Genomic DNA, 21,443 nt, shown 5'->3' with positions numbered 1-21,443 from the left:
TACAGACAGTTTCTTAGGAAAGACGAATTTTAAACCCAAACACAGGAACAAGTTTGAAATGGAGTATTATTGTACACAGAATGCAAATCACAAGTAATTGAGAGTGCTGGTTTGCTTCCCATTTAACAGCAAAAGAAGTTTTCAAGACAGCGCACTTCTACACAGGCTCGAACGGCTGCATCCACAGAGAGCTGATATGAGGGTCTGAATACAGAAAATACAAGAGGGAGTCAGTGCACGACAGCACTCTTTTGTTTTTTTCCCCCTCAAAACACAATGAAAAAACCAAGCTCTGGCTCAACACAACTACTGTTCAGCTTACGGTGGTGCCTTGCAGCTCTGTACGACTGCACTGTGTTGGACACGCACACGAACAGCTCCCGTTTTCAGGGAGCTGGGGAAAATGAAATGCTTTCCTCAACACCATGTAATCAGCAAGCGGTGGGCTGGAAACAGATTGCATATGTCCAGTAGATCCCACAGAGCTGAGCGCCCACCTGAAGCGCGTACTGCTCTACACCTAACATGACAGAAGCACAGAAGCTTGCAACTTTTTCTGGAGATCAAATCTGGCTGCTCACACCACCTACCCTTTAGCAAGAGGTGGCTAGAGCCTTCTGCACAAACGCCTGCAGAAAAACGGAGCTTGCTGGGAGCATCACATGCACACAGAGTGAGTTAAGGTTTTATCATTGGCCTTGTTTGTTTTCCCAAAGCAGTATTTCCAGTCTTGGTCCAATGGAAACAGACTTTTAGCCCACCCAAATGCCAAAGTGTGCCTTTGCCACCGCTACGCTATGCTCAATTTAATGTGAAAACTACAGTGAGGCAATGAACTGGCATTAGAAAAAAGCTGAACTTTTTGTCAGATTTTGTAGTCCTTAACAACAAGACACAGAGAGGGGCTGCTTGCTGCTGGGCAGCTCCATGTTGGCTGTGAGAACGGACTAAGCTCTATGCAGGAGAGCACAGGCGCCTGAAGCCTAGCCAGCAAGAGCGTAAGGAAGGGCTCCCCATCCCTGGTTTCTGTTTTCCTCACTCTACGAAAAGAAAGGGGGTTCTGGAGATTAAAACTAAGATCTTGCAATCCAAACTCCTGGGGTCTGTTCCCAACCGGGCTGCTGACTTTAGAGCGCATGCAAGTAAACCTGCTTCATCTCACTCTGACCCAGCTCCTCCCATGAAAACACGGAGGAGATGTTGCTGCTTCACCCTGTGAGCAAGTCTGCAAAACACAGGCTTCGAGGCCCCTGGGTGGAAGGTGCAGAGGGTGCACAGACCAAGCAGCTGCCTGGTACAACCACAAACCATTGTCCCACCATCCCAGTGAAGTGCCGGCTCTGAAGCTATGCTCCTTGGAGCCCACCAGCAGAAAACACAAATGCCTTCCATCAAGGTAATTGAATATTGAGCTGTTTGCATAATGTCAGAGATCAGGGTGAATGGCTGGGATGGTAGGGCTTCCTGGCAGAGCTCATCCTTCCAATGCCACATCCAGTGTCTGTAGGAACTGTGCTAGACTTCTGCCCTCACGTGTTGCTAGCGGTGCAGAGTTTGCAGTCCACCCCCTGAATGATCCTTTTCAGCAAACAGTCTCTTATTGACATCCCTAATCAATGACAGACTACAGTCTTGGAGCTCCAAACCCATAAAATTAGTAAGGAAGCAATAGCAAGCAAGCACACCAAGAGCATCTGGGAAGCCACCACGCACAACAGGGCTATGCTACATCATCCCTGGCTGGTGGTTCCTTCTCCTACTCCTCAAGACAGCTGATGTAGTAAATGGAAGTAATAGGAAAAAGAAGGGAAACAGCAGCCTGGCAGCGAAAGGCAGGGTGAAGCCGCTGCTCCAAGCAGATATTGCACTTAAAGATATATAGGGGTTCTGGATTGCCGTTTGGGATTATCCCATACAGAGCATTCTTCAACGCTTTGCCTAATCTACTCTTAAGCTACTTAATGCACATGCTCCCTCCTTTTCCAAGCAGGTGGTAAGGCTACCATCTCAGAAGCAGCACTGCTGAGAAACGGCTCTGACAAGCAATGCAAAACTGGTTTGCTTTGTTACATTAGATCCTGCCTAGTCTCGGGATGCCCTTGAAGCTCCCTAAAAATATACTTGTTGGCAGCAAGCGAATCCTTCCCTGTATTTTCACACAACGCATGCACAACAGAAGCACAAAGAAGCAAACATCGCTGCATGTCCATTATTAAGCAGCTGCCTCTGAAAAGAACAGAATATGCTTCCAGCAGTGCGCATGTTGGAGTTACATCACCTTCTCTCCAAACATGCCACGGAGTATGCAGCTCCAAGAAACAGCAGGCTATATGAAATGCACCGTTTGGTACTGTAACATGGAAATGAGCTGTGATCCTGCATGCTCCACTCTTGGGAAGTCTCCTCTTTAAGCACTTTACTCAGTTGAGAACACCTGGAGCAGCATCCCCTTGATCAGCAAAGTCCAGCACTGGTCAGTTGATGTTTCTTGCAGGAAATACAGCAAAACAGGTCAGCAAACTTGTGTGTTGGTGCATATTCTCTGTGTCCATTTGCCCTGTCACAAACCTGACAGCCAGGCAGCATAAGCTTGCAAAAACACTCAAGCCTTGGATGACCCGGAAAAGCAGCTGCCAAATCAACGTGTCATTCTGTGCTGGGTGGCACTGGACATCATGACCTGACAAACTTTCTAGAGCCCTCTGCACACAGTTGTTGCCATAGCAGGCATAGTAAACTGAAGCACAGTGACACTGCAATCAATGACAGAGCTAAAGCGGTCCTCAAGCCCATTGCTGTGGTCTAACCCACTGGCTGTCCATCACACGTGTCCGGTATTCCTCCCGGGCTCAGAGGTACTCACTCTCCTTCCAGAGCTTACTATGAGAAGCACTTTTGTATGGGAGCAGATTTACTTGCTGCGTGTCACTCATAGGTCAGCTCCTTTTCTCCCATGTCTTTCCGGTGACAGCCTCTGGGACTAAAATGTGACACAGCAGGCAAACTACGAGATAATCCTCAAGTCCAGCTAAGCTGCCATTTGTAGGGTCCGTACTGGGGACGGTTCTCTTTTCCAGGACCACAGTCTATCCTACTTGCATCCTACTGTTCAGGCAGCAAAAGACGCCAGAACAAGACCAAGACCATGTCAGAGAAGTGGCCACGAGAGACAGCTTATCTTTGTCCCTAAGGCAGGACAGCAGCTGAGATTTCTGCACTGCTTTCAACCTCCCAGCTATCTGGGCAGTGGGGATGGGTCCCTGATGCTGACTTCAGGGTTATTATCACATCTCCACACTTCATTCTCTCCACACCTTCCTTCTGGTAAAATGGGTGGTGCGGCGCAGGCACAGGGCAGGCTGCTTAGAGAGCAGGGACAGCATTTGGTCCTCTCTTCACCTGTCCTGGAGAAACATCTATCAACACTGTCACATCAGGTCCCTGCAGGCCACTGCCAGGTGGAGCCTGAGGCCATGAAAGCAAATCTTACATGCTGTCTGCCTTTAGATGTTAGAGATGTTCAGAAACATGGGGCAAGACAACACGGTTTGTGGGCAGCCTGCATACCCTCTTCTCAAGCTGTCCAGCTCAGCAGATGTCAGGCATCTTCATTCCAGGCTCTCCATCAAAACAGACACTACACGGCGGAAAGGCATCTTCAGCCCCGACACTGGGTTTAATCCATCACCCAGCAAAAACAGAGGAGCCTGGAAGCAGCCTCATTTAGCACTGGCTGGAAAAATTCTTTACAAGAAGCTCCCAGACATGTTCAGTAAACACTGAAAATCAAATCATCCCATGCCTGTGGCTGCTTCTCTCCTCCACTGCCGACTACACCAGCCCTGGTTAATGTGCTGAAATGCCTGCTTTGTCCAGGCCACTAGAAGCAGATGGCGCAACAGCTGCGGTCTCGAGCTCATTGCTGGAGCCCTTCAGAACCAAGAACTCCAGCAGAATGTCCAAGAGGCAGAAAACCAGGTGCCTGAAATGGAGAGAAGACAAAGCTTAGGCTAGTCAGGGCACAGCGGAGCTAGGAGAGCAGCTCCAGACACGCAGAAGCCACAGCTCATGCAAGTAAGAAGTATTCTGACTGCCATCAGGGGAAAGACAAAAGATCTTGTAGTCTAGAAGAGATGTTTCAAGGGATGGTTCAGGGTTTTTTTTTTCCACCCCCAAACCACTGGGTGTTTGAAGCTGCTGAGCACCACAGAAAACACAAATGCAGCTCCTTGGCTGAGGTGGCACATAATTTCTCTGCAGTTAATCACAAAAACATTGCTTTCTGAATGCACAGCAATGGGTATACAGAAAAACGCTATCTACACATACATGCAGCTCCCTAAGCTCTTCTAAAAACAACAAACTAACCCAGGATTTGTCTTATTTCCTCTGACAGTCCCTTGACATCCACAAACTGAGCAGGCCCAACAATATAATTAACAAGACTGGCGCAATAATCTTCAGCCAGACCACGGTCCTAAACATGCACCTTCATAATAAGCAAACCAGATGCCCTTCAATAATGTCAGTCTAGGAGAATCAGCCAGGTATTTTCTGTGCCAAGAAGCTGGCAGCGTGAATGTCACGGCAAAGCCCTGAGCGTGGCTTACAGACCCTATTGCAAAGGCTGTCAGCGTAAAGAGCCTACAAATCCATGTACCTGTTTATCACAGGCTGGCCCAGGGACTCCAGTACCAGGTTCCAGCTCATCCGGCATTTACTGGTTCCGAGGATTTCTTGGATCGCATCTGTCAATGTCAGGGACAAAGCTTTAGGAACGGCACATTTCCATGGTAGTAAACCAGGGTCAATCTTCTGCTGATGGGTACTAAAAGTTTGTGACAGTGCTCCAAACCTGAGGCACCTCATGCCCAACGTTACCCTGACAAAAAACAGTCAGGGACAGGACTGAATGTCAGAAAAACATTCCAGGCTGGAAAGGCGTATACTGGTAGGGCCTCTTCATCCCATTCATGTAAAGAGTTAACAGTTCAGACTGCACTCACATGGATTAGGCAGCAGCTGCTGTAATGCCAAAGGTCCCCGTGTCAAACTTTAAGAGAGGGAAATCCAGTGCAGCTGGGCTCATGATTTCAGTCTGGTGGAAAAGCCACTCTTTAGCACGAGAAGCCAAAAAGGCTTTGCCTTTTGACTCTTCTCAGCAATGGTACCCTCTGGCAGCAGGTGGGAGCACAGCGTGGCGCTGGCTTTCCTGAGCCCTGCCTCGTTTGAGGTGGCTCAGTGGGAACAGGACCACCAGCACTAAGCACAGAGTATGTGGCCAGTCTGCATCCGGGAACCACCAGGACACGTGTCCTTTTCTCTGTGAGCCGGGCCGCTCCCCGAAGGCTTATGCAAACTATCTAGAACTGGGAAACTGCGGTTTTCACTTGCAGGAAACCATTCAAACCTCAAAGGTCACGAACGTTTCCCAGCATCTTGGCACCAGCAGACTCCATCTCTATGTTTAACCACATTTCCAGAGATGCCAACGCACTGGAGGGTTCCCCAGCCTCCCCCACCGCTCCTTTCTCAAGGGCGGCTGACACGTCTCTGGGGCACACTTACTAGGCAAGATCCCCATCAGGCTCTGCAGGGCCTGCTCTGCTGCTGCTTTCTTCTGCTCCTCTGTCCTGGCTGGTTTAGGCACTGCTGGTAAAACTCCTCCAGGCCAGATGGATTCTTGTAGCAACTGGAGGTACTGGACCCAACGCTGGGTGCAAGTCAGGTTAACCACCTGGACTTCCAGCCACCTGTGAGCACAAGCAAAGAGACAGAAACGTCCAGAAAAATCAGGCTTGGTACCAACTCGGAGGCTTTCTGCCGATCAGAGGCCCTGGAGGGGTAAACCAGCTTGCTGGGTAAGTTAACACGCAGTTTTCAAGTCTATATGCCAAATATTTTCACAAGTATTAATTAGCTGAATTTCCCCATGCACCAGAAGTAGGTATATATTCCCTAGCTCATAGACAGAAACACACATGTAAAGTCACAGAGAAAAAGCAAAGGCCATGAAAAGTTCCATCGCCCTGCTGCCCCCAGGAAACCAGGGAGTAACTGGTGCACGGGTATGGGACATGACTGGCCTTAACCTCTGAGTCACATCCATGCACAAGCCGAGACAGAGCTGGAAGGCCTGGTGTTTTAACCCTAAACCATGACTGACTGGGAGGACATAAGCATGTTCTGGCAACCTCAGCTCCTCTCATCAGTCCCTCTGCTACCAAGAGAGTCAAGGGTACCTTGACTGGAGACCAAAGCACGTGCTCCAAGGATGGCAAGGCGCAAATATCCTCCTGTTTCATGCTCCCCTCATCCCCCTGCTTCCCTGCTGTCCAGCCCTGTTCCATCACAGGTGGCAGGCAATGAAGTCATCGCCACTCCCACCCAAAACCTCATGCTGCACATCTATTAAAAGGAAAGTTAGGTACCTGCCAACACAACCGCTGGTCGGCCCTCCTGCTGGGTCAGGACTGTGCCCTTTATACGGTAACAACCTGCAAATCCCGAGGCCGCAGGAATGCCGCTGCTCCACGTAAGGGCTCAGAGGCGTTTGCAGCCTGCATGGGGGAGATGTGTCCACACCACCCAAGCGCTGGCCAGGGCAAGTTTCTAAATCACTCATGCGGACCCTCTTTCCCAGATGTGAAATCACTTCCCTATGTAATAGCAAACCCCGCAGCCATCAGTCAAAACTCGCCACAGCCTAAAATCTTTCCCCCCAGAATAAGGAGAGGCCAGCGGACGATTCCCTGGTGCCACAGAGGCCAACAGGAGAGTCCCCATCGATTCAGCAAGACTGGGATTTGGTGGTGCAGCACCAACAGTGACAGCCTGTTGCTGCCACCCTCATCAGTGGGAGGCTCCGGAGCAAAGAGAGGAGCGTCGGCATGGGGCTGGGGTAGGGAAAAGGCTTGCGATTTCGCCAGTACTTCAAGAGTCCCAGAGGAGAAGAGTCCGCAAGCAGGGCCAGGAGACCCGTTCCTCTTGGCAGCTGGCGTTCGTGCTTGCAATTCCGTCACCACTACGCCCCGGCAGCTCATAGTACATCCAAGAGCATGGGTCCTGCCAAGGCAAACTTTATTTAACCTGCGCTCTGCCAGACTGTCTGCATTCTTCTCAGGCGAGGCATTCAGGCCAAGGGCGTCTTTCCCCATCTAAGTGGGACAATGTGAGCAGAGAGTCGGGAATAGCAACACCTAAAGGTAACCAGGGGCAAAGGAACAGCAGGTAGCCATCACCGGGGCCAGAGCTGCAACACGATGCTCCCTTCTTCAGCATGAAACAAGGTGCTTAGCTGCAGGTCTTGAATGGTGCACACCTAGGAAGTGCCAGCTGCAAAGGCAAAGACCATTAAAAAGACTGAAAACAAGCCCTGGCACAGCAGCAAGGCCTGTTACGCCTCTGAGCAAGGCATTACAGGAGCATGGGCAATGCTCCTGGTGATCCCAGTAACGGCACTGGAAATGGGGAGACACAGCCTCTACGCTTAGCCTCACCAGGGATCCCGAGTACTGAAGCTGCTACAGGAGTGCCAGAGATCCAAAGCATAGCTTCTACCTGTCTTAAAGTACAAAATGTCACAGCACAGACTTGCCTGGGAAAAGGCTGCGTTTGAAATACAATTGCTTGAAAGGGTTTTTATCTCCAGCCATCAGTAGAGTTTAGCACCTTGGATCACGTTAAAGCCTCCAGCCATCCCCAACTAAATTAAAGTGTTAAACTGCAGCTCCTCTAGAGGCAAGAGCTTTTATTAACAAGGTTTTTCATTAACATGTTTTCTTATACAACCTGCTTTACTAATTGAGAAAACATTTGACAAGCAACAGAAGTTCAGAGACTTGGGGACAGAGCTGTAAACAGTACAACCCTGCATCTAGGGAGATCAGATGGAACGCTGACTTGAAATTCATCTCAGCCATAGTCACTTACCATCCTTTAAAAGGCCGTAGAAAGCAAAGAACAAGCTTTCTTTTTCTTAGGAATGTTCCTAAAATAGCTAAAAAAAAATCAAGCAAATACTGAGCAAAGTGAAACTTAGAGAAGACAGCATGCATTTCCAGACAGCTCAGGAGCAGACTGAGGACTGACAAATGCTGGAAGGCCTCGTACAAACAACTTACCATTTCTAGCTCATTTATTTCCATAAAGTCACCAGAACTAGGCAACAAGGCCTAGAAGTAACATCTATAAATCTGATCACGTGTGCATGCATTGCGATTACTTAAGTGCTTACAGGTCTTAGTTCCCACAGTTGCAAAACACCATTGATGGATTTTTTTTTTTTTTTTTTTGCTTGGTCTGACAGCTCACTGCCTAAAGGGCAGCATCTGAGGACAGCTCCATCGGTTTTGTCCCACCTGCGCCGACGCGTGCCACAGCTCCGAGCATGTGAGATCCTGAGAAGAGGCCAACTGGCCCCATCACACAGTGCTCAGGCAGCAGGATACTCACTGCTAGGAAAGGGGGAAGAGGTATCCAAACCCACAAAGTACAATCACGTGCAAAAAAGCGGAAACTAGACAGGAAAGGGGACAAGAAAGAAGGAGAAACCCAAGCTGGGGGCAAATGGAAGGAAGACTAACTGTGCTCTGGGTTCCCTTTTGCCATTCTATCGGTGTGTGGACCCATTCCAAAAGCACTGGAAAGAGAAGAACTGTCAAGACTGGTCCATCTGGCTCAGCATCTTCCCTGGGAGAGCAGCTAATGCTCTCAGACACTTTGAAAGAAATTATCAAAACAGAGTAACCTGCCACGAAGAGTTTTCCTTCCTACTCTCAACGTGCACCTGTTAAAGTCATCGCCAGCACCCACTCTGGGGAACGCACACTACATTTGCACAACACGCACAGGGGCAGGCACCAGCAACGTTCATTCAATGGTGAGGAGCAAAGTAACTCCTCAGCTCTCACAACTGTAGTTGCAACCCAGGGTCACACCAAGCTTTATTGAAAAAATATTTTTTTTCAATAAAACCCCGATTTCTATGGCAAATTGACCTTTCCATCAGGCAGACTCGCTGTACCGCGATCAGGATTAAGAGCTCAGGCTTCTCACAAAGGATCTCCAAATACGTGCGGGTCCAAAGCTCACCTTCACCAGCAGATCACAGATGATTTTTTTGTACTATTAAAGGACTAAGCATCTGAGATTCATGTGCCACATTGAATGTACACACACGCCTGCTCCCAGGTAGAAATAAATCCAGCAAGAAATAGATGTGGTTTTTTTTTTTTTTTTAATGTCTGATGACTTACTATTCCCATTCCGCTATTTCATGAAGAAATAACCTTAATAAGAAAGAAAGAAAAACAAACCCATCACCGAACCATCTCCTTACACTTTGGTTGAGACCAGAAATAGATAGAAAGTGACCTCCTGGGCTCAGATGTTCAAATGCTTTGCTAGGGCCCAATGCAAAGAGACAGACTGCAAAGGCTGTGAACTCCTGGACACTAGTCTGGAGGTGCATAGCTTGCCCATGCTGTAAGGGTCCTCTGTTTGAAACAGCTGCTGATGGAGGAATGAAATGGCTGCTAAAAAAGAGCTGATTTAATGCCATGGCTTAAGCTGGAACTTCAAGGTCAGCTGAAGGGGCCCATTAAGACAGGAACGGCAGAAATGCCCTGGGAATGAGAAACAAGGCCTGGGGGGGTACATACCTTGGCCCTCCTCCAGCACCTAGAAGCAACAAGCGCTGCTAAGACAGAACAGCCTTATGGTAAAGGCAGACTAAGAGTCAGGAACAGGCAAAACACAGTGTATAGACTCGGTTTTACCTGCCTCCTGTGAGCCAGACGCGCCCACTTAAGTGGGCTACCCAGGGACTTCGCCCACAGGCAGAGAGAGCTCAACTCCGCAAGTAAAGGTTCGACAGGTTGGATTTGCTTAGTCTGGAAAATAGAGATGGACCAGGAATGGACAAAAAGAGATGGTACTCCTCAGATTTACAAACAGCTGCCAGAAGGTAGTAAAACTCTGTTTTTCTCATCCATCAAAGTTAGGATAGGAACTGCTAAGTCCACTTGAGCCGAGTAATGGTTGAGTTAAATATGCCGATTGTAATAAAAATCGGAAGCAACAGTGACTTCCCCCCCCCCCCCCCCTCAAACTGGGCATTTTAAGGCTTTAGGGAAACACAAATTGGAGGCCACGCTAGGAAGAAGACAAGAACGCCTCTACTAGTCTGCATTAGCTGTATAAATACAAATAGCTCTATAAATATACGTGAGCTGTGCATAACAGTAGCAAGCCCAGCTCAACATCTACTACTTTCCACCCCAGAAGGCGGCCTCCATTTCCCTGAGGTCAGTTAACACGGCATGGCTAACCAGAAGCTCAAAAAAGACCCGTGAGACCAAGGTAGCGAAAAGGATTTAAGAAAAAAGCAACATCTGGAAATGCACAAGGCATTCAAGCATCTGACTCTTATGAAATAGAGAGAGGCTGGTACTTAAATCACTAGACCATCCCTCCCTTCACAGTACTTGTCACCCAAATTCCTCCCCAAATTGTGCCTCAAACCACAAGAATATCTTCAACTCAAGAGCTCAGAAAGAGCAACATTTCAGTGCTCTGACTGTAAAACATTTCTGAGCAAAGCTTGTAAAACTGAAGAAGCAGCTGCAGCGGGCACAGTCAGAAGAATGGAAAAACACCAACGGAGAGCTTTCGCCCCCAGGCTCGGCTTTTAGCACCTGCTACTTCAGCCCACATCCACCTTCTCCACGCAGCCGCCAGCAGAAACACGTGCAGCCCGCTGCTGGCACACTCAGCTCAAACACCTTCAAAAGCAAACCCACGCTTGTCCAGGCCATCAGTAAACCCTTTGCAGAGGAAGGAAACAGAAAAGAAAAAAAGCCCTCCATAAATCAAAGAGTACAAAGCATCCCAAGCCCTTTTAAACTTCTGGCCAAAGACACACACGCAAAAAGTAAACTATTCTTCTCGCCTTACTGGAAATGTTCCTCTCCTGCTGCCCTATAAAAAGTTTACAATTGTATACGCTATGAACAATACGTCCTGTACGCCTGCCTAAGCACACGGTAATGAAGTGTTTGACCAGTGAGGCAGCATTCCCATGGCTGAGTGCCTCCCCCTTGAACAGAGTGTCTTGCCAGCCTCGCATCTCCCAAGCATAAGCTCCACGGAGGGCAGCTGCACCGAAGGAAGCAAGAAACAAATCAAACTGCAAGCAGTTGACACCAGTAGCATTTGCATCCAACGTACCTTCATCAGATTTGCCCGTGCTGGCACCTTGCCAGCGTAGGGCAGCAGGATTTTTCTACGTCCTCAACCCAGGCAGCGAGAGGCGGAGCTGGAGGAAGCCCTGGGAGAAGTGGGTACGCAGGACATGTTACTGTGGGGCAGAGAGGAGTGAAACCAGATCATCTCCTACTGCCTGTAGGCATGAAACCACACTTCAGTGTGGGGACTTGGGGCACCACTCTGTGCTGCTCCCTCCAGAACACACCTGCTGCAAAAAAATTGTCTAAACACACAGGGCTCCAAATCCAACCTCTTCTTCCCCTAGTGAGTTAACCGAGCTGCTCTGTTTTTTGCTTTTCTCAAGTCAGATCTCCCCGCGCCGCCGTGGGGCTCAGGAAAGGGGGAGAAAGCTATGTGATTAAAAAAAAAATCGTCCAAAAACCCCCTTGATTTTTAACAAAGCATCCCAGCTTTCGGTAACATCTTCATCAAGTATTTATTGAGCCAATTAAGCTCTCAGCGGTGCCCCAGGGAGAGGCCAGGCTGTCTCAGCCAGGTCCTGCTCAGAGCAGATTGCTTCATTAGCCCACTTCAGAATCAAAATACATAAAAACACCATTAACCCTTCACAAGCCAGGGAAAACTAAAACTAACAGGGAGACGTTACTTCCTCTCAATCCTTTTCTTCTTTGTCTATTTGAAATAGGAAGTTGTTGTGGGTTTGTTTTTTGTTTTTTTTTTCAATATGGGATAAAAGTTGGCACGTATCTAATTGCTGAAACAGAATCAAAAGAAAAGAAAAGACAGATGCAGTTAAAATAATGTTGCAATTGTTATCAAAAGCACAGAGTGCTTGCTTCATTCTAGTGGCTGGTTTTGGAAGAATGCTGCTTCTAGAAGAGGAAAAAAAAATAATTCTGTTTGGGACAGAGATTCAAAGCTGGATCCAAAATTTCCAGGTGCTTGGAGACAACTGAATTGAGGCCCGTTTCCAAGCTGGTTTTTATTTACATACACACACGAAGACACACAGAGCCCCGAAGATCGCTTTTGCTGACATACCACAGGCCTGCGATTTCTACTGCTCCTTGCAGCTACGATACAAACAGCCAAAGACAGAGCTGAGGAGGAAGATGCCGTGAGGTTGGTTCCTCTACATACAAACTCCGATGCTGGCTTTTTGGCTGGGGTGCACACCTGCAGGTCAGAGCCTTCGCTGCCACGTACCTGGGCCTGCCAGCACAGCCCACCGACGTGTGGTGGCAAAGGTCCTTATTAAATGTGCCCAAATCATCACCCCCAGGTGACAAGCCAGAAAAGCAAATGGATTTAGTTGCTCCAGCCACACCGACATTGCACGTTTGGCAGCTTGTTTCTGCCAGCAAGACTCCCGAGGTGCTGCCCGAGCCCAGAGTGGAAAGCTCCCTGCCAGCTACAAAACCAAAAGAAAGTGGGAGCAGCCATGCTGGGAACAGCTTTAGCATAAACCTTCCTGGTTTCTCCTGGCACGTGAAGAGCAGGAGTCAACCCTCAGCTTTAATGTCTTTTTCAGAGACAACACAGGGAGGGAACGGGGAGCCTCCGCAGTGAACGCCTGCCCACGGCACAGCCACGTCCCCCCCCAGGATACCCCCTACACTGGGTGACACATGGACAGCCCAGCGTCGTGCTGACCCCCAGTGCGACCAAGCACCGAGATGAGGTCTGGCTCACCGTTTCTGCTGTTGGACATGGCTCCTGCAGGGCTCCAGATGGCCAGGGCTGGGCAGAAATGCTTGCCCATGAGCAGCACGTTCCCAGCACGCCCACAGCTGCAGGTGCTTGGCTGCCCAAGCAGGCAGGTTTACTCAGGGACACTTAAGAGGGTCAAGCAACACTACATGCTGGTGGCACTTTCAAGTCAAGAGGGTCAAGGAGGCTGCCAAGGGTCTTTGGTTTTGGCAGTTCTGTTGGCACAGAGATCAAGGAAGAAAGAAGAGAAAAACCACCCAGCAAGCAACTCCCTGAAGCTTTGAGCTCCTTGACTCACACCAGCAGTTGCACAAGTGCTTGCAACACCTGGCGAGACACAGGCAGGCTCTGGCGCAGAGCCTCAAAGCCAAGAGGACAGCAAGAAGGCAAGGGCAGCCTGGGGTTGCACATGGGGGAAACCTCCAGCAACAGCCCACCTGAACCCATCTTGTGCAACGGTTGGGCACCGTGCCGCATCTCTGCCGAAGGAGGGACGGGAGATGCGCCATGAGACCAAGCTGCAGCACCCTTTGGACCAGTGCAGGTGTCTGGAGTGCCAAAGAGACATCGGGCTCAGCTGCAAGGGCCCTTTGCCACCCTGTTTAATCAACAATCCAGGACCTTTGTCAATCACAGGCCGTGGATATCAGTCCAAGGGGTTCTCACTTGGTGGAGCTGAAAGCCGAGCAAGCCCCCGGTGTGAGGGCTAATGAAAGCAGCCACACTGCTGAACCGTTACCCCTCAACACACACAATAAAGCAGGGATGGGGGGGACACAAAACCTGACAGCATGGAGAGATGGGAAAAGACAGAGGGAAGGCCATGGCAATGCAACAGTCACCCTGGAGACGGGAGGCCCCACTGCTGATAGTGGTTTTTACCTCTGCAGGGAGTGACCTCCATAGCAGCCAGCTCTGAGACCACTTCAAGGGCCATGGAGACACATCCTGCTCCCCCCAGCCTTGCATCTCCTGTCAAAAGTGCACTGAATGTGCAGGACAGCATTGGAAAGGACAAAACCTGGAATAACCCACAGCCCTACAGGCTGCAGCACCATTCATGTCAACCACATCCTCCCTGTACCTGCCCCAGCGTGTGGCATCGGCTTCCTCCACACGCCGTAGCCATACCTTGCCCAGATGGTTTCCATAGGCAAGCAGGTTGCCTGTGTCGAGGTGTTTGCTCTTTAGACCAGGACCTAGCCAAACTGTTTATCCAAACCCTAAGAGACTGAAGCCCCTGCCAAAATCTAGGCTGCAACAAGAATTCAGATGCTCCAGACCTACTGCTGATAGGATGAAGACTACCAAGACTCTGTGGCCTTGCCCAGCTCTTGACCCCCAGCAACGCTGGGTAAGATCTAGCACCTCAAATCAGAGACAACCCCTTGCTACTACAGCCTTCCTAGGACTACTCAGCCCCATTTCAGTGTACATACTCAAAACTTACCCTGTGCACTGGCCAAGTGCCCCTTCTCTCCTCTGTTCCCATGCCAGGGCCCAGTGTCCCTCACTGCAGCACCCCAGAGTCAGGCTCCCCACAAGACCATGGTCCAAGACTCAGCTCAGGGGTAGACCTGAGCTCAGACGGACCTTCCTTTCCCCTGCTAGTTCAGCAGTGGCTGAAACCTCGGGAGAGCCAGCTCAAGAGAGGAAACCCTACAAGGAAAACAAGCCAAAGCTAGCCAGACTCGCAAAGGGAACCAGAGCTAGAAGAACTTGCAAGAAACCACTCTCGTAAAAGCCTGATAGTCATCTGTAAGCAGTCTCGCAGCATCCCTGGCTCTCCATCTACATCTCACACAGAGTGGAACATCACCTCCCCAAATCCACCTGCTTTGCCGAGCAATGACGGGACAGGGTGCAAAGCCTGGAGGAGCACCGGAGTGACCCAAAGGGAACAGTAAGGCAAGCGGTGCTGAGCTCCTGGGTTAAGGCAGGGATAATTTGCATTTATTTTAACTCATGCTCAGTGGAACATGACACCGTCAAAGCTGCTGCGTAGTTCCACACGCTCCCTTATATACACACGCAGGGGCTTCCGAGCCCTGGCTGGGACTCTGCGCCCCAGCCCCACTCAGGTTACAGGGTGCAGACAGTCGGGGTGTGCCCAGACACCTTCCCTCTGCTCGGTGCTTTGCGCTGCCACGGCTGCCTGTGGTGATGCGTAGGAAAGAGCTTGGAAAAGCACACAGACCTGGATCTGCACCTGAAATTCTCCCAGGTCCATCCCCGGGATCCTGGCACTCTGCTGGGGCTCCCCTCCAGAAGGGGAAGCAGACGTGGGCCTGGGAGAACCCCAGCAGCAGCTGAAGGTACGTGTGAGCTGTCACCCCAGCTGCCTCCAGGTTGTCCTGGCACTGGCAGACCCCTGACCTAGTGACCATTGTGCTGTTGGGGACAGACTGAGGGCAGGGCACAGGGTCACAGCCATGGTGCGACACACATGCTTGATGTGTATTTTTAACACCACTTTGACTCACAAGGCTCTAAAAAGCACACAGATTCTCCAAATGGCTCTTCCACCAAACACCCCCAGAGCTCAGAATAGCCCCATCTACTCCCCTTTGCAAACAGGTCCCTGTTGCAGCCTCCCCACGAACGAGAGATCTACATTTGCAGCCCGTGGGAGGGAAGTGGACAGAGGAGGGGTGCAGAGCCAGAGCAGGGCAGCGGGTTTGTTTACAGGCACGGACCCAGCGTGTGGAGAGGCTGCTGGAAGCAATCCTCAGCCCTGGGGTCATTCCCACTCCCAGCGAACCTCCCGGCCCCTCCACCTCCCCTCCAGCCGCCTCTCCTTTCGGCTCCGAAAAAGGATCGCTCCCTGTTACACAACGGGATGAGCACTGCACGGATGCGGGCTTGCACACTCGGCCTCCCTTTTACTTAACAATACCTTTTTCGGTCATACAGCCTTCCTCTCCCCGGCTGCCATTAAACTGACAGTCAGGGGAGATGGATAGCCCCTGGCTCCAGCTATTTCAGCTATGGAGAAGAGGGGAAAGAGTGCGGTGGGATGCTCTATGCAGAGAGCGGCGAATGGAGCAGGGTAGGGAGGTCCCGTAATCAGCAACAGCGTGGTCACAGCAATCACTTGATGTTACTGCAGGGGATGTCATGGCCATCACAAGCCCAAGGGAGAAAAGTCTCCAAAGGAGAGGGTTTGGCTCTCTGGAGATGCTGAATCTTGTTCTTGGTGTATTTCTGTTGAATTCTGCTCTGGCAAAAGGTGCACTCAGTGCAGGGCAGTAGCTATGCCCATGAAGGCAGCTGCGAGAAGGCTGCAGGAGCAGTATGCTACTCACCAAATACAAGCTGGCAGAGGAATATCCAGCAGCAATTCCTCTCCTAACACCCAAAACACAGCTAGGACATCTCCTTTCCACCACTCACCACCTAAGCCAGCCACTGATAGGAACAGAGAAGGACCTCATCTCTTGGAGGGATGATGCCTACTCCTACTTTGTGACCAGCAACTGCTAAAGAGACAGGATGCGCACCCATCTGCTGCCCCATGTTTGTCTGCCTGTTCTCTGGGGCAGGAACAACGATGCCTTGAATAGCACACACTCCCAGAACAGCTTCTGGCATTTTCTCCACCTGTAAAGGGTGCCCAGACGCAGTGCCAGTCAGAATGCCAGTGCCAGAGCTGTGCCAGGTCTGGCTGAGCAGCGATCAAGTTGCAAATACTTAAATGGAAAAGAAATGCCACCAAATCCACGCTGTCCCTGGACAGGCAGCTGGCAGCAGGTCTGAGCTACAGATTTCCTGATCTGCTCAGGACAGCAGCGGTCACCTGGGCCAGGCATGACAAGTCTCAGCTACTCTTCCGTGTGGCTCAGGGGCAGGGTGCAATGGCAAGCCAGCACAGAGGCACCCCATTCCCACTTCTCCTGCACTGTTGAGGTAACCACACGCCTCATCTTGAGTCTTTGTCGCAGGCATTGTTTCCACTCTGCTCTCATATCAGATCACAGCTTTCACGACAGGCAGACACTGACTGCTGCCAGGGCAGCTCCTACGCTCATCCTGCTGAGCCCCAGCCCTTGACATGGGCTTCCACAATCACTACAAACCTGCCACCCTGGCTTGCAGAAAGGAGAACCTCCACCCTAACCCTTTTCCCTTTCAGGAAACCAAAGTGCTGTCCCAAGCACAGCTTTCTGGGTTGGGGTGGTGACTACAACAGCAGAAACAAGGGAGGAAAATGTTCCCTGCAGCAATCCGCCAGCCACACCATCCTCCTAGCAACAGGTCAGTTCACACCATGCAACTCCTTCCCTTGTCCCATTCACACCAGACCTGCAGAGCCAGCAGAAACACGTGGACAGTGCCAGGGACACAGGGTTAGTTCAAAAGGTTGTATTTGCACCCTGTCCTGATCACCACACCAAGGAGTCACGGGACTTCCCAACACCCCCCCAGCCAAAGGTTTGCCTGCAGCACACGTGGGTTCACTCAGACCTGTTGAAGCGGAGCAGCTACAAACACATTTACCCTCATGCTGCTCTGCTAGCGCAATTTGTGAAGCTCCTTCAACTTCCAGCACCAGGCATGTGCTGTGTGTATAACAGCTTCTCTAGTGTAAAATACCAATGCCACGTGTCAGTGCTGCACGCTCCCTGGGTGACCAGGACACAGCTTATTAGGAGGTGATGATGTGCCCATTCAAGCTCTCATACCTCCGTACTTACACACAAGGATTGGGTTCCAGCTCATTCCCCAAGAGACCAGAGCCCGTTTTGGAGAAATGGGAGCAACATCCACCCCATCCCACCCGAGGAAACAGACTCGGGAGTGACAGCCAGCAGCTCTTGACCTCAAAGCACTTTAGCAACCTCAGCAAGGGCAGCTTAAATTACCAGCTCAGTTATAATGTGCTGCCCTGCACATTCTGACACTGGCTTTGAATGCCTGCGAGAGAAGAAAAGGTGCAGGAGTAGGAAAAGCACTGCTCCGAGACTCCCTCCTAGCCAAAGTCCTTCCGGGAAGGCTTTCCTTTTACTCTGAAGGACCATATCCTTAGCTAGTGATAGTCACAGACCTACACAAGACGACAGAAACGCTCTCTGTTTGTGTGTCTTGGCCTAGTGCCTTACCACACAGAGGCACTGGCCCCAGAAAAGCTTGGCAAGTACATACCAGCTGGAAAGGAAGTATTTCCCTAATGCATCTGCCCAAGGCACAGGCACTAGTGGCCCACCGCAGACCAGAGAGGGGTGCATCAGTGAGAGCAAAGGCCCTGGGAGGCCACGCTCTGAGCTGTTCTTTTCAAGTCACTGTTCCCTGTGCCTGTTTATTCTCCTTTCGTAGAAAGGACAAGCTGAGCCTCTGGGCAGCCAGAAAGGTCAGGGGGCCAGCCTTTCCCTGGAGGGCCAAGGAGCTGGGCACTCTTACCCCTTCACGAGGCAAGAAGCCTCCCATTCCCAGAGTTGGATTCTTCCTTTCTCCTATTGTTAAAAGGGCAGAAAGCTGCCCGTTAGGAGTTACGCTGCTGCTCACAGGCAAAGAGCTCCTCGTGCAAATCTCTTGAGATACTTACTCTACATACACATGACATCGTCTTTACAGAACCCTGTTATGTGATGCCACGGAAAGCATTTATCTGCCTTCAGGCAAGAGCTCCGGTTTAGACTAACTCCAAAGGGAACACCACCACACAGAGCTGTGAGGCTGGTTGCTGAGACCTTACCTTTGAATGAGGGTCCCAAAGAGCAGGTGGAAGACCTTCTGGACGTTCTCTGTGCACAGCCAGCTCCAGTGATCCATCAGCAGCAGACGAAGCACATCCAGGGCCAAGTCAGCCAAAGCTGTCTCAGAGTCTGCCAGGAGGAAGAGGAGGGTCGGATGAATAAGCCAACTCAGTGCCTAAGCAAAACTGGTATAAAGCATCATCTGAAATTCTCTCTTTTCCCTAACAACCTGCTAGACACTTTTCTCCCCATTCAAACACCTCGTGCCATATGCAGATGACCTGCAGTGGCACAGCCAGCCTGGGGAGCCTGCCTTTCCCAGGCTCCTGCCCCAATCAGCCTCTTTCAGTCCCACTTTCACCCAAGCATCCCCAATCTCCTTACCAAGGGGTGCGCCAGACCAGAACGTGGCTGCTCCGAGTGCTCAGTTCCTTCTCAGTTAAACCATGGGATTATCAAACCCCAGTCCACACACAGGGATGGTTATGTGCCCAAAACAGGTGAGAAAGAAGGCAGTGACTGTAGCCAGAAGAAAGGTACATTGCTGAGGACTATTTTCCTAATTTTCACCAACAGTTTTCCAGGCGCAAGACTCAGCACAGTGTCCGCAGGCTGCCATCGTGTGGCAGGTCCAAGTCTCAGCAGAAAGATGGAGGAACCACATCTGGATAAGCCAGATGCATCAGTTAAAACAAAAAACCCCCAAATATTCCTGGTGACACAGACCTGGGACAACAAAACTTCCCTCTGATCCTCAGGAGAATGTCAAAGCCTACAATGTAAACGCATTCTACTTGCTGGAGAATTACTTTTATGCCGTATAAATACTTTTAGTATTTTTATGCCAAAGCATCATAGGTGTTACGCTGAACAAGCTTATTAACGTACTACAAACCTGGGACAATCACTCCCAGGCCAGCACCCCAACACGAGGCTACTGCATCAGCTCTCTTGGCAGTGAGCTCCTGAACAGTAGCTTCTCCTACTCCGACCTGCCCTGATGCCTGATCTTTCAACCACTCTGCCTACCAAGAGCCAATGAGACTGTTCACGCACAATTTACTGCTGGAGAAAAAGGGGAGAGGGATTCTGGACCCCAGCACCTCTCCTTCCCTCCTCTTCCTCTCTCCTGCTGCATACGAGCAGCACTAATTAACACCAGGCCATCTGACTTGGAAAAGACAGGGCTAAGTGCATTTGGCCCTCTTGCTCTGGACCATGTGTAAGTTATTCCTCACTTGCTTTGCCCTTTGAGACTTGACTTCCCTGTGCAAAAACTGGAGCAGGCTGTTTAGCTTCACCATAACCTCACACACAGAGCATCATCAGCAAGCTCTGTTTATTCCTGTAGCATCCAAGTCCCCTTCCTCAGAGAGCTGCTGGCCAACCTCTTCTCAGAAATCACGTAGTGAGCAGATAAGGACACTGGTTGCCTTTTAGCCAGCCACTCCTCAGACATTTATACTCCTTACCCTGCCAGACCAGCCTGCCCTGTCTCGGCTCTGAAGCATCACAGACCTGCAGGCATTTGACATCATTCACGTTCATTATCCTTACGAGCTCAGCTAACTTGGCCTGCCTGTATCTCTTGTGCTCTGCACAGAGCACTGGCCTCCCCTACCAGTCCTGCTTCCTGGCAGCCCCAAAACAACCACAGGCGTGTGTCTGAAGATTATAGGCAAAGCTGGTAGCACAGGCTAGGTTTCAGAATAGCAGACTCATCCTGTCACAAGCACATGCTTTCAGTCAGAGCTTGCCAAACTTCAACCACTGGAGTGAAATTTTTGGAAAGTTCCAGCTGATACAGCTCAGCTATTCCAAGAAAAAGATTAGAGAACATATTTCGGCTCGTGTTCAGGATAAACTTGTAACTGCTTTGAGAGGCTGTAAGCACCCCTGTACTTCAGAGAAGGGGTCTATAATCAGAAAGGGAAAGTCACTCCTTTAACTAGGATTACAAGTTTGCTATTCTCACCAAATCTAGCAAAATGTAACAGACTCTCAAAAGGTCCATTTATAGTGCATGGATTTATATCAAGGCTAACTTGAGACTACCAAGAAATCATAATTTGGCCATTTTTCACTTTCTATGAGCTTGCTTTTATAACATTGGCAGTTTAAGCAGCGTGTCCTTAAGAAACTTGTTTCCGCACAGAGTACACTAGGAGAAGACCTACACTGACACAACTGAGCCAAGACCCAATTTGCTTCCACTAGCAACACAGACCAGAACAATCACCCAACAGGACTGGAAAAACTCAGTTTGTTTTGCCTTTGATCAAGGTGCAACAGGCAGACCAGGTCCTCATACCGAAGCCCTGGCAAGCTGAGCCTGCAGGCGTTGGAGCTGTTGCAGTACCGATGGAGGTGACACACTAAAGCACTAACAGAGGGGCTGAGCTCACCAGAGTCCGTGTCCGGGGGCACCCCCTGCTCCGACGTGCCCAACCTGTCCACATCCTCCTGCATGGAGCTTTTCTTAGCTTCTCTGCCTCCCTCGCCTTCGGGAGCTTTCCTGAGGACTGCCTCCAGCAGCTTTTCCTGCTTCTGGATGAAGGACTCCATAGCAGCCAGTGACAGGGTGCCAGAGACCTACAGAAGCACCAGTATATTAGTACCACAGCGGTGGGCTGCACAGAGCCAGAGCTGAACAGATATACGAGATCTCCACCGCCCAGACAGCTTCCCACCACCTGGTTTGCACCTTGCTGCAGCCAACAGCACAACCAGCACTGCTTGCTGCCTTTCTGCAAAGGCCTGGCACGCGGGAAGAATGCTGCAGCAGCCACGACCCTCGTGCTCATGGATTAT

The 21,443-nt window shown here is 50.4% G+C and overlaps 1 protein-coding gene across 6 annotated transcripts in view; it reads right to left on the bottom strand.

Moving 5' to 3' along the window:
- Positions 1 to 21,443, bottom strand: part of SNX19 (sorting nexin 19) — a 132,654-nt gene that overhangs the window by 105,655 nt on the left and 5,556 nt on the right. For 4 of the 6 annotated variants that reach the window (XR_005107784.1, XR_005107786.1, XM_037409723.1 and 1 more), the window contains exons 7-10: positions 21,038 to 21,224; positions 18,632 to 18,761; positions 5,569 to 5,753; positions 4,661 to 4,748 (exon numbers count right to left, since the gene is read on the bottom strand). Coding sequence is in view for 3 of the 6 variants with exons in the window: in XM_037409723.1 (XP_037265620.1) it covers positions 4,661 to 4,748; positions 5,569 to 5,753; positions 18,632 to 18,761; positions 21,038 to 21,224 (590 nt within the window). In the remaining 3 variants the exon portion in view is untranslated. Of the gene's footprint in view, positions 1 to 48; positions 3,983 to 4,660; positions 4,749 to 5,568; positions 5,754 to 18,631; positions 18,762 to 21,037; positions 21,225 to 21,443 lie in introns of those variants that run through there. The other 2 variants (XR_005107785.1, XM_037409725.1) reach the window with 2 other exon arrangements.

The sequence above is a fragment of the Falco rusticolus genome, chromosome 16, assembly GCF_015220075.1.
Source record: "Falco rusticolus isolate bFalRus1 chromosome 16, bFalRus1.pri, whole genome shotgun sequence".
NCBI lineage: Eukaryota > Metazoa > Chordata > Aves > Falconiformes > Falconidae > Falco > Falco rusticolus.
This window is presented reverse-complemented; position numbering and strand designations above follow the sequence as displayed.